We start from the raw sequence: 14615 nt of genomic DNA on the forward strand, positions 1-14615 counted from the left end.
CCCTTGTGAAAACACATTTCTGATTAAAGCAATATTTTTTTGTAGAATTCTGTGTATCAAAAAGTCTTTTTCCAATACTCAGATGTTTAAAACTAGGTTCACGCTCAAACTCTTAATTAAACTGGAGTTTAAAAGTGATGCAAGAACATGTAGAATTAGCCCCATCATATTCTCTTGTAATTACCTCATGCTTTCAGTAATGCATGACTCTTTACTGACATTTAAGCTGAGAATTCCTCTCCCTGAGCCAAATTTGAGATAAACCCTAGGGTTCTCCTGCGGCTGCCAAGAGCAGATCCACCATTTCAGCAAGACTGCAGAGTGATGTTCTTCCCTAGGCCTAGTCCTGGTGTGTTTTAGCTGGGTTCTAGCCAGTTGTGCTGATGCCAGGGGGAGGGAGGAATTGTATATTGATAAACTGATCCCAACTGTGCATGTTCTCTCAAACCTTAGGCACATCTCAGTGGGGAATGTTTCCTGAGAAAGCGCTGCAGTCCTGAATACCTTCTGCTGCTCAGCTATGCTTGTGCAAATGCAGAGAAAACAGATGGGCTTGGGTTTGGCTTGGATTATGCTGGCAAGCGTGGAACAGAATCTATCCCAAAGTTACTCATGCCATTAAGGAAATAACAATCCATTGTATTTAAAGAACTCCTTTCATCCAGAAAGAATTTACTGTGTTTTCAAGAAAATATATATATATATATATATATATATATAATTATCCAAAGTCATGATAAAAGAACTATTTAAAAAAAATGAAAACAAAAATCAGTGGAGAGACTAACTGAATTCAGCCAGTGCTTTATTTTAGCCATAAAGTACCATAGGACTAGGTGCAATAATGAAATGACATGGATTCTGTTGATAAATTCTAGCCCGTGGATAGATGAGGAAACTAGAAAGCATCTTCTCCTAGAAAGAAGCAGGGCAATTGCAAGAAGACCAATATAATGAGGTACTTATCAATTAGATATGAGAAAACAACATACTACCCCTGAGCAGAGTTGTATTCTCTGAGTTTTCTTTACCACATGTGGAAGATAATTATCAATCAGCGGATCAGCCAAAAACATGGCAAAATCCATCTATGTAGTATTCAGGAAGTTTTCTCTAAATATGCTACATTAAAGTTTCTAGGGAGACTTTCTACATTATCCTTTACATCCATCTTTGGGTTATAGTAATAATGCAGATAATATAGTCAACTTTGTTAAAGAAAATAAGTCCTATTTTCTGACATCTTTGAATGTTGTTGTACGTTAGAAGGTTTGAGGAAGAAGTGATAGCAAATAACTTTAAGCCTTCAAATAATGAGGCGTGGGAAGCAATTGTACAGATTTCTTTGTTTCTTAGGTCTTTGTACTTAAGAAGTCTATGTTTAAGTCTGTCTGAAATTTCTTCTACGTGACCAGGATAAGAATCAAGACATACCCCTGGTAAGCTCCAAACAAGAATTTCCATACCCTTTCTTCAGCGAGAAGTCAAAAGCAGAGCAGAAAGAATTCAGTACTTAGATCAATGGAAATACCATATGGAGAAGCAAAAGTAGTTGTGACCCTGTTCTGGTATTTATCACGACTACTGTTGTGACTGGGCACAGTCCTGAAACACAGTTCACAGAACAACAAGTGGATACTGACACACAAGATCTTGTGAAAAGCTAAAGCTGCCCCAAGCATAGTTCTCCCTCTCTAAAAGGAGGGTTGCATAGAAAATGTATTTTGAGTTGTCATTTTCAACAAAATATTTAACAGGACGTTTTATTTCAACAGGAAATTTTGATAAAAATCATAATATGTATGTTTGAGTTTCTCAAAGAACATGGGAAAGAAGAGAAAGAAATGTCCTAAGATCTGAAGCTGGTGAAAGGCGGAATTCTTTGTCACACAAATTTTAGGAACACTGGGGAAGTTTTGAAAAACTAAAGTGAAAAAACCCAAAGCCTGTATGCATGTCAATACAGGAACAACTGAGACTGTTAATTCTGTTTCATTTGTGTGGAAGAAAAAAAAAAAAACCACCCTAAAAATAATCCATTCTGAATTTTTCCATAAAGAAATTAAGATCTTTTAGATAAAAGATGTGAGAGAAGCACAAGAAGAAAACACATGCTATTCAGCTAGGCCCATTAGCAGGGTTAAACTGACTGAAGTCAGTTATCTGCTGAGTGAGAGACAGACTGCTTGATACAAGTGTCTTAATAGATGCTGGCAGAAAACAGATTGGATTATTCTAGTGCTGTATTTTAAATGACTGCTGTACATGCTGACAGACAGTCCCAGGCAACTCCTTTAAACAAAATGAAGGGGAACTTACTCCAGTAATAGAATTAACTGATGTAGCATCCAAAATAAGGTACTGACTGTCTGCATTTGAAAGAATATTTATTTAGCTTTACCAATTTTACTGCTCTTAGAGAGCCTGTTTTGTCACTGGGTCCAGAGCAAGCAGTTAGAGCCCTCTATAGCAATGAAGTACCACTTTGGCTTTATGAAGGAGGCCAACACTCCAAGGATCTCTCACGTACTCTAACGTTCACCATTGCACACCTACAATTTATACTCCCTTTTTCTTCAAGCATCCATTGCTTCCAAGTGAGCACCCAATAAATGAATGAGAAAGCACCTCAGAGTGGTGTTTGTAGCAGCCTGTATGGTAGAAAATTACAGAGAAGGCACCTAAGGCTAAACAACAGAGAAATATAATTCCAGGTACTTCAACATCCCTTTCTAGTCAGAAGGCTCAGCACCCATCTCTCCCTTAAAATGCTTTCACCCTTCTCCCTGCCAGCCCTCACATAGCTGAAACCAAAATGGTGAGCAGGCAAGCTCTAACAGGCTGTTGGTAGAATACTCAAACACTGAGAGCTTCTGTACAAATCTTAGGCCTAAATCCCAAAGTTTAAAATGGGAAATTTTGCTATCACCAAGCTACAGTCTCAACACTCCATCCTGACACTGTTTGGCTTTACACAAAACTTTTTAATTTTCATAATCAGAAGAGAATAAGTCACACTCCTTCAAACAAGTATCACTGCAAGATCATCCAGTTGTGATAGTGAACTACCTATGTCAAAACAGAACCCCGATTTATTTATAGTCTGAGCCAGTTTAAGGAATTTACTGCTAAGCTAGGATGACTTCAGTAATAAGTGGCAGCTCTGTACTTGTCACAAGTGCGTGATTGCTACAATAGGTCAAGTGGTTTATACATACTCCAGAGGTATAAGGTAGGGCTTTGGGGTTGGATCTTCAAGTATTTTGTAGAGATAGAATTCTGTGTGAAAGTTGGCATCAAGGGAAAAAAGCAACACATAACGCAAACCTGGTACAAAGATTTATTTCTAGTCACCATGAAATGAAGGAAGAAAATTAGCTCAAAAACCCCACCAGTCTAAATACTAATAATATGTGAAGTGTGCTGGCTTGCAGGTGCCTAAGGTAAAGGTGAGGAACGAGGCTAGCCTGACAACAGTGAATACACTCATGTGTCCCACTAAAGCAGTATTGCCCCTTCACTAGCCCACAGCAAGTTACACAGAGCTCTGAAAGAACACACCTTCTCTGAAACAATTTAGTTAGCTTTCATCCCTGCAAAGCTGAGGGTAGAACTGAGATCAGAATTACTCTGCTACATACAACTGGAGCTTGCTTGCTTTCTCTTAGGGAAGGACAGGAAAAGAGGGAAGTCTTATGACACTGATAGTCACTAAAATCCTGAGGAAGCATCAGTAGCTCCCTGCTATCTACTTTTTAATCCCTAGTTTTCTCTAAGAACATCTTTTTCTAAAGCAGCCACTTTTTCATTATTCCTCATCAGTATAGAGAAAGGTTGAGACAAAGGGCTACATCATCTCCATCTGATCATGAGCAGCAGATGAGAGGTCTGCAGTAATCCTTACTCCAGGTGAGAAGCATGTACTAGACAACCTCTGATGACACCACTGAAGTTGAAGGATTTTGTGAAGATTCCTTGTTCAGTCCAGGCATTTGACATGTGCTATACAAGGCAATTAAATCAAATTTCATTAGGGCAAGACATCATGTACTGCAAGAGTTCCAAAAAGTTGTCCTTATTTCATCTCTGCTGTTCATCTTCAGTTGTCTGGTTGTTTTCTGCAGCTTGTTTTGGACTAGTGTGGAGTAGGAGAGACAGTCCTGTAGGTCTGGCACATGTAGCAGTTCAGCTGGATTTCCACCCTAGACTTGAATCAGGTTCACTCAGAGCTTAACTGTGGTCTTGGTTCACTTTGAATCGTCTGAGACACACACTTTGTCTCTGCAGAAGAATCTTCTGATCTCCTGGTGGGCAAGTGAAAGGCTTTAAGTTCCAGTAGAGACTGAGGGGAACTTACTGTCACAACATTTTGCAAAGGTTGTTTGCTGCTTAAATCACTTGGCATCAGAGAAGCCCATAGATTTATTTTTTTAAAAAATAATCATTTGCAATGCAGTTTTTGCTTTCCACATCTTTAATCCAGGAGAGCCTGACAGACCTGACTGAATACAGAGCACTTGCATCATTTTCAAGTCAATGAAAGAATTGGGTGTTAGCAGGTCTGATACCCATTTCTAAAATTTCATTTATTCCCTCCAAAAGTTCAGTTTAGAAGTCCATCAGGCCTCATGGATTTCCTGGGGCAGAGGGCATAGATGACTCAGGAACATGCATAGACTAGTTAGTTCTGGTAAGGCCTCACTTATTAACTGAAAGGGGTAACTTATTCCTCCAGGGAGGAGGCAAATAATGTCCTAATTAATGCCTTGATTTTAATTTATGTAATCTTTACAAATGTCTGCACTCCTTGGAAACTCTAGTTTCCAAACTCCTGAATAGATGGAAAGTTGCAATATGTAAGAAGGAATATACAGGTTTTAAGTATGTGCAACTCTATTGTTTGTTTTGTTTTGTTTGTTTTTTTTCCAGTAGTCCTTACTGAAGTCTGGCACCTAGTAAGCTTAAGGCTCTGTAATAATTACATGAGCTGTCAATCTTAGGGAAGTTTATCATAAAGTAATCTTTTCCCATTATCAGCTTCAAAATTTGGAGGACACCATCTGGTTGTATTTCAAAGACAACAAACAGCAGTGGCTTGGAGCCATAGGGAAGGCGGCTGATGACTGAAGGTTTGGGTACTCTTACTGGAAGTTGTAAGGGGTGACAATACTTACATGACAGCAGAGGACACAGAAGCAAGAAAGCCAGCAAGCAGAAGGAACACAAGAACACTTAGGATCGATGTAATGACAATCATGTCTCCACTCCTTCGACCAGGCCAGGTATCAATTTTCAAGGGAAGTTTAACTAGAAAAAGCATGGCAAGAATGGTCCTGTGATCTATGTTTGGCCATGATCACCCTCAAATAGGAGAAAGCTGGTGATTTAGGAGAGGCAAAGTGATTATGTCTATACCTGAAATCTTAGATGATTTATGAGAAATGGTTTAAGACTCAACATCAGCATTTAGAGTTTCTAAGCTTTCCTCAGCAGGTTAGCCAGCATGACAAGTATTTGTATTACTGAGAAATGCCAACAGCACCAGAAACCACGATACGCATCAAATCTGAAACCACATGTACAAACTTCTCTGAAATAATTTTTTTGAAGTACACAAGTAGTAGAAAATTAGTCCACATTAAGCCTGCTACTCCAATATTGAAAGGCTGACAATTGTTAAAGCTTTAGGAAAGGACTAGGTGCTAAGAGTAGTGTCCTATTTTAATATTGTGCTAGCAAGCACAGCTGCTCAGAAGACCCGAGCAAAGCCACAGACTTACCTTTTCTGGTTTTGATTGGATCAGACCAGAGAGTTTGGTCTTTCACAATACCTTCAGTGCTATCTAGCAATACGTATTTAAACCTGTGGGGGAAAAGTGTTAAATTAATATTTTAAATTTTGAGCTTCCTTATTAGCATCTTTGAGCTACTGGATTAGCTGGTCAGACCACAGGTTTTGTCAAAGCAGATGGAGACAGTCAGAGCTAACTGACTATTTCCAGAGACCTTATAAAGAACAAAAAGAATTAATCTCAGCAATGCATTCTGTGCAATGTCATACATAATTTGCACTTTGTTCTTATGAGCCTTGGCAGATGATAGCTTTCCAACAACACTTTTTCCCTAACTTGCTATTCCCTGTTGGGAAGAGCCTCATTATTTAGGACAGCAAATGGTTGTGATTTCCATATGGAAGTCAAAGATTTTGTCCGACAGCAGAGATTTTTGGCACTTTCCCTGCTAGAGAAGAGTACTGAAGAGACAGGCCAACATCAGGCTTGGCAAAGAAATTAAGTTTCCATCCCACAATAGGTTTCCAGAAATGTCCTGAAGAGACAACTTTTTGCAAAACTAAGAGCCCATATTATTGTTTCAGCAGCATATTAGGTCTCCACAGCAGATACGGCTTCATGTGACTGCCTTTTGTCCTACAGCTTTTAAATAGCTGGCAACAGCAAAACAAGTGTTTGGGGTAACAGCTGTCAGGGTGTCTGAATTGCCCAAACGGGGCTCAGACAAGTCTGCAAGCCACCTGGCCCTCACTGTGAAGGCTCCAGTAACATTAGGGGCTTCCTGGAGCTGGAGACCAAGGAGAACTTTGGCTCCCCAGAATCCCATCAAAACAAAGCAAGCAGAGCCAGATCCATGTCTGCAATTTGGCAGAATCATCTAACACAAAATACATGGTGAATAATCTCAACATCATTGTCCAGGCAAAATCCTTTTCTGCCAGCAGTTTCTAATCAGATGCTGTCTCTGGATTACTTACTCCAGCACAGGTATAGATCCAGCACTTCCCACAGGAATTTTCCTACTGATCCATGAATTTAACCTGACAGAGCTCACCACTGCTCGGGCACCCTCAGGCACCATCTGCAGGGTGATAGGCCAAAGCCATCTTCATAACTACTCTCGCAACAGGGGGCATTTCCTTTAGGCACTGGTAATTCATATCGTACCATTACAAAGGAACATTCCGGGCTCAGTGTTGCTTCCTATTGTATTTTAAGAGCAGCAGTCACCTTGTGGAAAATAAGAATTATACCTGTACGTTGTGTCCGGTGCAAGAGGTGGGTTACAGACAGCCAGAAAGTTCGGGTCATATAAACAATTCACATCATCCCCAACTCTGAAGAGGTATTGTTTCAGGATATCAGAAACTTTGTTGACATCTCCTAGGTCAGCGAGTTTGGGAGGCGATGCACAGTCGGGCACGTTGAACAAGGCAGCCTTGTAAGGGCCGAGCTGCCCCCCGCTTGTTTGGTGGAAGGTGCTGTCAAGTGGTTTGCTGGTGTTGTCGGTCACCTGGGAGCTTATTGCACTCGCTGCAGGAGAGATGCTCTTTAACAGGGCTGTGAGAACTAGTTTATCCCCTTTCCATTCACCTGCTATTTGGAAACTTGTTCTTCTACCCCAAAACACTCAAAAGGGAAAACAAAAATCTGCTACCGGTTTGGCTGTGTAGTGATCCTATCCCTTCCTCCTTATTTGTTGATGAAACTCTTTACACTTGTCCCTCAAACTGAGGGATCCACAGTATATCTCAGAACAATACTTATAGTAGCCACCCTCTCAAAATTAATCACATTATCTAATACTATCTGTTATTAATCTAATAACAAATCCCTAATGGAATAGGGAGGACGTTGGCAAAGGCTGCTCTTCCCCCATGCCACACGTGGCTCCAATAAACATCCAGTAAACCCTGGCATTTCCGATTTGATGCTACAGCTAAGACAGAATTCCTGCACAGTCACAACTCTCCCATCTCCTGGAGCAGAAACCCTGGGACCTCCTCACGCAGCAGCTGGACCTCCCAGAACCGCACCGCACGCAGACCAGTGCGTAGGGGCTGCGCGAACAGATGCAGTATCTACATTTCTGGCCGGCCAGGCACATCACACCTCAAAGTCTGAAAGTCCTCACAGCTTCAAGCAAAGCTGGAATCTGCGCCCAGCCCTACAGCATAGTTTGGAAGCTCAGTTGCAGCTCAAACCTTTCCTGTTGCAAAGTCAAGGCCCAAGTCCCAAGAGATGCTCTCAAGTTCTGCAACTGTGGTTTTGTTGTTTTTTGGGGGGGGGCGCATCCAGCTGTCAGCAGAAAAGAAATGCCAGCTTTTCAAAGCTGCAGTACATTACAGACTACTTCAGTCTGAAAGCATTCTGCTGTGCTTCTGGAGCAGAGTTCTTGCAGCTGCTTGGTCATGAGAAGTTTTTAGCTATGAGCCAATGCAAAATTAAACCTGTTTTAAAAGGGAAAAGTTTCTAGCACAGGTCAGGAATACAACTCAAGTTAGTTGAGCTCTGACACCTGCCTCTTCAATGGGACCTGATAACATGAAAGCAAATACTAGCTAAGACGTGCTCTGTTCTTGGGCTTGCCTCCCCAAATTATAATACTTCTCACACCTAGGTCTTCCTGCCCTCCCAGTCTCCTCTTCAGTAACTCTTGGTCTGGCTCTGGTGAGCAAGTAAGAGCTGAGGCCTAAGCAAGTTCACTTTGTGGAGGTTTTTTTGTTGGGTTGTGTTTTTTTTTAAAACTTTACTAGGTAGATCAAGTCTGATAGCAACAGTAACAAGAATAGAGCTAAAAGTTAGATTACTACTTCAGAAATTTGCTACACCCTCAGCTTTGTAGCATGCTGACACATTTCCTTACTAGCAGAGCTGAACATAAGGTGTTAAGAAAATTAAGTTCTCTTAAATTTTCCTTTTCCCTGTTCCAGGAGGCATCCAGGGGTGAGCCAATGTGCTTCTCCACACAGACCAGAGACAAATCCAAACAAAATTCCTCCCGGTCTGCCAAGTAACAAGTTTGCATCTGCTTGCCTTAAAAGCAGAAGAGATTTACCCGCCTGCATAGGAAGCTTTTGCCACAGGATCTGCAGAAGATGGGGTGGTTGGTATAATTTCTAACACAAAACATCATATTTGCAAGAATAACTTAGGTGTTAGTAGCCTTTTATATGATTATAATGCACTTATAGCCTGTTTTAGATATATAAAGGCATGTACTTCAGTCATGGGATGTCTCAGAAGGCTGTGCGTTCACAATTGTCTGTGTTAGCTGTATGGGATGGTGCCTCTGGTTATGGCTTCTGCCCATCCATGGCCTCCTCCTGCTGCCTTGTCCAAAGGGAAAACAACCAGCAGTGGAAGTTTTAAGACTGTTCTGTCTGTTGGCCAGTTTCGGTACTGCTCCCCTCAAGATGTCTCCTCTGTGCCTCTCAGAAAAGGAGGCTGCATACAGCCTTCAGGGGAGAAAGCGTGATATCAGGAAACTATTATTTTTGTCAGCTTATGGAGTAGCTCTAGCTGGCATTCAAAACAGTCTGCCAGAACAGCAGGGAACAGAGAAGGCAGCTCTTGGTCACTGCCAGCAATGTTTCTTTGCCAAGCAGTTATGAAATTCATTTTATGAATGAACCCGTGGGCCAGGCAGCTTTGACCACAAGTCTAGGATGATTTGCTTTTGTCTACAAAAAAAAAAAATTAAGTCTTTGCAAGGGCTGGCTACCCTGTGTAGCAAACAGCAGCAATTACCCAGTTTCTCAGCAGGTTTACTTTGGGGAATTCAGGTTTTTATACAAGGCATTCATGTTTAGACAAAGATCAGCTATCAGACTGTGGACTGCTTGGTTTCATTAGCAAAATTCGGGCAAATGTTTATGGCTGATAGTGCTGCTCCGCACTTACTGGGAGTCAGCTAGCACAGCGCTGACACTTGCTCTCATTAATCAGCCCCGTTGAAATACTATGGTTATTTATATTATATTTTATAATAGCACCCGAGAGAAGACTGAGACCAGAAGCTCAGTTTGTACATAGCTCACACCCACAGATTCTTTTCTCTTCCCCTGTTCAGACCCAGTCCATCAAATTGTGGAGAACTGCATGGAATGGCCACACACAGCTATCTCCCAGAGAGGTGTAATGCTGGATACTCACCTGATTCCTTCATTGCGTACAAGTAGATGATGCAAGATTTATTTGGGCACAGCGAGCTGTCAAACATACAGAAAGGTTTTTCTAGAGCAACTGTAGTAAGAGTGGGATTATTTGTAGCAAGCTGAGGGGCTGCAGTCCGAGGCTTCATGCTTTGATCTAGAAGAGAAAGTTACATAAAGGTGTACCAAAAAAATCTTTCTTCTCCCCCACTACAAGCTCGACCAGAAAGGGAGGATCTGGCAGTGCTAACAAACAACATTAAAGCATAAAAGGGGACATGAACTGCAGCTGAGCAGGAAACAGCTTACCTGCCCTGTAAAAGTTTGAGAGTTAGGGGTTTTGCTTTAATGCAAAATGGGGAACTCAAGGATTTAGAGAGGGAGGTAAGAGACGTTGCTCCTCAAACGTACGGGTCACATCAACTCAGAAGGACAAAGGCAAAGCTTCATTATAGGGGAGACTTGAACCTCTGTCTTCAGGGTCCCACGTACAGCTTACACCCCTCAGTGGAAGCACCAGAAGCAGTACAATCAGTTCTTGAATCCTTTAGAAATAAAGAGTCTTAATAAGGTTTTTAAGACCAGACTTGTTATCATCCAGAGTGAGAGATTTAGTAAAAATTTTTCCTTTTTTCTTTTTGCCTTACAAAAAGGAAAACTGTCTGAGAGAGGCCCTGGAAAGCGCAAGTGGTATTAGAGTGAAGTTTATGTCAGACATTTCTTCCCTCCTCACACAAGTTCATCCCATGTCCAGTCTGCTGGAGAAAATTATCTATTTCACAGCTCTTCCTCCTTCCCACTTTAACAATATTCCAGCAGAATACACGTTTGAAGCCCTAAACCTACCTACCTCCCTACGCAGATCCTGGAGCAGGCAGTTGGCACCCAAGACAAACCATAAGACAAACAGAAGAGATACGAAGAGAGGAACAACAAAAAAAGGATGAGGTGACTGCAGACAGGTGCCTCTTACCTGCACACAGCTGCCCCAAGCAGCAAAAGGCTAACACAGCCCAACAGCCACGCATGCTTGAGCCCTCCAGAAACCTGTCACAAAATGAAAAAGAAAGCTGGGAGGCAGCCCCCACCGAAGAGCTCCCCATCCACTCCCTCCCTGAAGGCAACCACACCTCCTCCTTCCCACAAGGTCCCTGTGGTTTGAAACGATCTACTCCCTTTGCACCTCCCTATATGCTTGTTGCCCCTCCTGCTCAGGTGCTGCCAATCCCCCCGTTACTATCTGCTCCCAGGGAGCTGCAGCTTTGATTTCCACCTGATACTGGGCACTGATGTAGTTCTTAGCAATGCTGTAGGTGTAAAGAGAGTTTTTTCCCCACCTGTATCATTGATAGGTGGTTTTGTTCTTTACCTTCTTCTGTCTAAAACTTTTGACTCATCTAGGGAAAATTTGGAACTGAATATCTGAACCCTGCATCATGGATGGTTCTGATTCAGAGCTCTAAATTTGGGCAGTCTTAACAGAGGTTACAATTGCCTTCTGAATTGTGTTTCCTGAGTTACAACCTGAAAAACATAAGCCTTCTGCTTCTGGTTAACCCTAATGTGATTCAGGGCAGCTACGTGAAGAGCAAACCACTGGGAAATCTGAATCTGACCTGTTGTACCAAATCGCTCAGCTGCGAGTATTCCTGATGAGTAGTTGCTATTACAAATGTCCTATTATGTAAGAGCTCAGATTACAAAATTATTAATCATCCAATTAAAATAGATAGAGGAGAAAAATATCTATCAGCAAGATTCTACAGAATTAATGTTGCTAACATGATGTCACTGCAGCGACTCCAGATTTACACTAATATCACTACAGTTACTTTACCAAATCCATCTCCTTTATGGATATGCCATGGGCCCCAGAAATCTGTTTGAAATGTTTAATCAAATGATTATAATGCAATTTCCTCCCCATATGTGTTTTGTTTCAAATTCTGCACGTCATCTTCAGCTCAGTGTGTTTGGTTTGACTTTTTTCTCAACGACTTTTGAGGGAGAATACCCAATACAGGAGTTACCATAGATTTGCACTGCTATAGAATAAGAATGAGTTGTATTTTTCCTTCTCACGCTGCAACATACTCTAAGCCTGGGCTGGCATAAATACTTAGGTAAATCAGATTAAGGAAGAAAAGATCTTCCCCTTTTGTCTTTTATTCCTAGGATTCCGATTTTTTTACATTTACACTAGGGGGGTTAGTTGCACAAACTCGGTACTGATCTGCTCAAGAGTGTTTTTATCCCGTAAAGCAAAGTAATAAAGCACAAAACCTGTAAGGTTTCTGATTTCACAGTAAAAGCAAAGTTTAAGAACAATGAGATCTCTTGACCCTGAATCCTTTGGGCAGGTAACCCTTCCAGAACATCAGCAGTGACTTTTTTATTCCTTAAGACAGAATATAGACATGTTATTTGCCTAATTAAAAAAAAAAAAAACAAAAAAAAAACCCAAACCAAACAAACAAAAAAATAAGACACCAGGACATATTGGGTGGCAGAGAAGAAGAAATATTCTACTTCATGGCATGCAAGCCACTTGTATGTGCTACTAAACACTCTTCCCACTTTGATAAGAAAGCACTGCTCCCTCATTCACTTTCTAAAGCATCAAAACAGACAACAGATAAAAATACCAATGTTAAAAATCAACAGATTAAGGCCCAGAATCACAACAAAATTTTTGATTTAAAGATAGCAATCTTTAATTTTTTTTTTAGATCCACAGCCATCAAACAATAGATTCAGCACTTATTACGCAGGCAAAACTCTGCATGACCTTCTCAAGAGTTTTACCTGGATGAGGAGTGTGGCAAACTGCTCCTTGGGCTTGTCATGCAAACCGTTACTCAGACAATTAATTTTACAACAGTTAGGAGTATGTCAAGAGAGCTGCTCGTCACAGAAAGTTAATCACCTTTCAAAGGGGTTACGGGATGACAATTTTAGCTATTCTTTTTCGTGAGGCTGTTCTTTTAAGCCAACATAACTTACTTGAGTACAAGGCCATCTTGTGCTCTGGTGGAATTCACTAAACACAATAAGGGGGGATAACGTTGAGAGATTTTAAAATTGTTGGGTTTGTTCCATGAACAGAAGAATCTCAAACAAAGGTAGAAAATTAACATGACAATAAACTCTTTCAGCTCCATCTGTGCTGGCAGATGTGTCCTAAATTAGGACCAGATCTCATCCTTGCTTACACTTGTGTAAACCCATATTAACTCCACTGAAGTCAGGAGAGCTGGTCTGGATTTAAAGGATGTTACCATGAACAAACTTGACCTTAATGTAATTACAGTGTTCCCTGAAGGAAGCACAAGAGAAGAAATCGATGGAAATTTCTATGTCTTCATTTGATGAAAATTTCTATGTCTTTGTTTAAGTAACAGTGCCAATTTCCTTGCTCTGTGTTGCCTTATGGGCAATTCTGGAGCAATTCATAGAAACCTCCAGAGTCAATTTGGATTGATGACTCTGTGCAAGCAAAACTTGCCTTGTACCCTTGGCTTTCCAGAGGCATGTGAAGCCCATCAGGGTTTGAGGAGGATGAAGCTTGAAGTCCCAAAAGGCTTTGAAATATATGGAAGCCTCCAGGATCTGAAGTTCAAACCTTCTTTACATTCTCAGCTGTGGGTGTAGTGGAGATAACACTCCATACTCTGCTGTGCTTCGTCTCTCCAGTCCACGCACGAGCTAAAATTGATGGGCCATTTGCAAGCCCAGATCCATGTAGAAACATGACAGTGTTTAATAAAGAGATTAAAAAGCATGGTGGTGACATCTGCCAGTCAAGAGATCATCTAATCCAGAGGGTGATAAAGATGACTCAAACATAGGATCCATTTTAAAGTATTTTCAAGATCCTCACTAGTTTTCTGCAGAGCTATTATTAGCTTATAATTTCCTGCAGATATCCTGGTGGGTGTAGACCTTGAGGAATGAGCTGAAAGAGGAGAGGATTAATGCTTTTGTGAATTAGGTTTTTTAAAGCATTCCATGAATATGAGAGAATGCAGAGATGGTTAAAAAAAAGTTGATGAAATAGGTGATCAAGGTTTCTGAGTGCTGGAGAGCTGACATGGTTAAAGAATGGGGAAGTCCAGAGATGTAACGTTATAAAATATTGTGAAAGTGAGGACAACTTGGAATGAGAAACAACGGAAAAGTTTTTCCTTCTGTCCAGTCACCGTTCTTCAGACATGATCTGGCAGGAGCTATAACCACTTCCACTGCTCAGTCTTATGCACCATCTGGTCTGCAGAGGTTAACCGCAAGGGAAGCAGATGTCATCCTGCTGTTATGATAAGAACATCTGTCCATTTGAGAGCGGCGGTGAAACAAAAAAAAAATCTATTCAGAGAGGTTACTGGTCAGCTACTACAGACTTCAGGAGTGGTTGTTCTGGGAGCTGGTATTAGTAACAGGTTGCCATGGAGAGTATTTGTAAATCTGAGCTATCCTGGCAATGGAAACTTTAATCTAATGGTAAATAACTTCCACTCAGTACTGCACTGTATTTGTATCATAAGGCTGCAGATAAAAGGGAGAAATTTCCTATTTATCCAGTGAGAAAACTCCTCACTAAAGCAGGAGGTGAAATGCCTCTTAGGACATTTCTCTCAAAGTTTTCCCAGAATACTTCGAGGCAGTAGGAGAT

General features: G+C 41.1%; 1 protein-coding gene across 2 annotated transcripts; it reads right to left on the reverse strand.

The window, feature by feature from the left end:
- Positions 1-4116: 4116 nt before the first annotated feature.
- Positions 4117-11018, reverse strand: UPK3A (uroplakin 3A). Of its 2 annotated transcripts, none has more exons than XM_026868155.1 (6): positions 10920-11018; positions 9948-10103; positions 7046-7325; positions 5781-5863; positions 5175-5307; positions 4117-4304 (listed from the first exon to the last, which is right to left on the reverse strand). In XM_026868155.1, the coding sequence occupies exons 1-6, from the start codon at positions 10972-10974 to the stop codon at positions 4220-4222; spliced, it is 792 nt and encodes a 263-aa protein (XP_026723956.1). In that variant the 5' UTR covers positions 10975-11018; the 3' UTR covers positions 4117-4219. The 2 variants fall into 2 exon arrangements, with proteins under 2 accessions (XP_026723956.1, XP_026723957.1); XM_026868156.1 differs by lacking the exon at positions 4117-4304 and adding an exon at positions 4448-4502.
- Positions 11019-14615: the final 3597 nt, after the last annotated feature.

Source organism: Athene cunicularia (assembly GCF_003259725.1).
Source record: "Athene cunicularia isolate RWA chromosome 1 unlocalized genomic scaffold, athCun1 chr1_part2, whole genome shotgun sequence".
Taxonomy (NCBI): domain Eukaryota; kingdom Metazoa; phylum Chordata; class Aves; order Strigiformes; family Strigidae; genus Athene; species Athene cunicularia.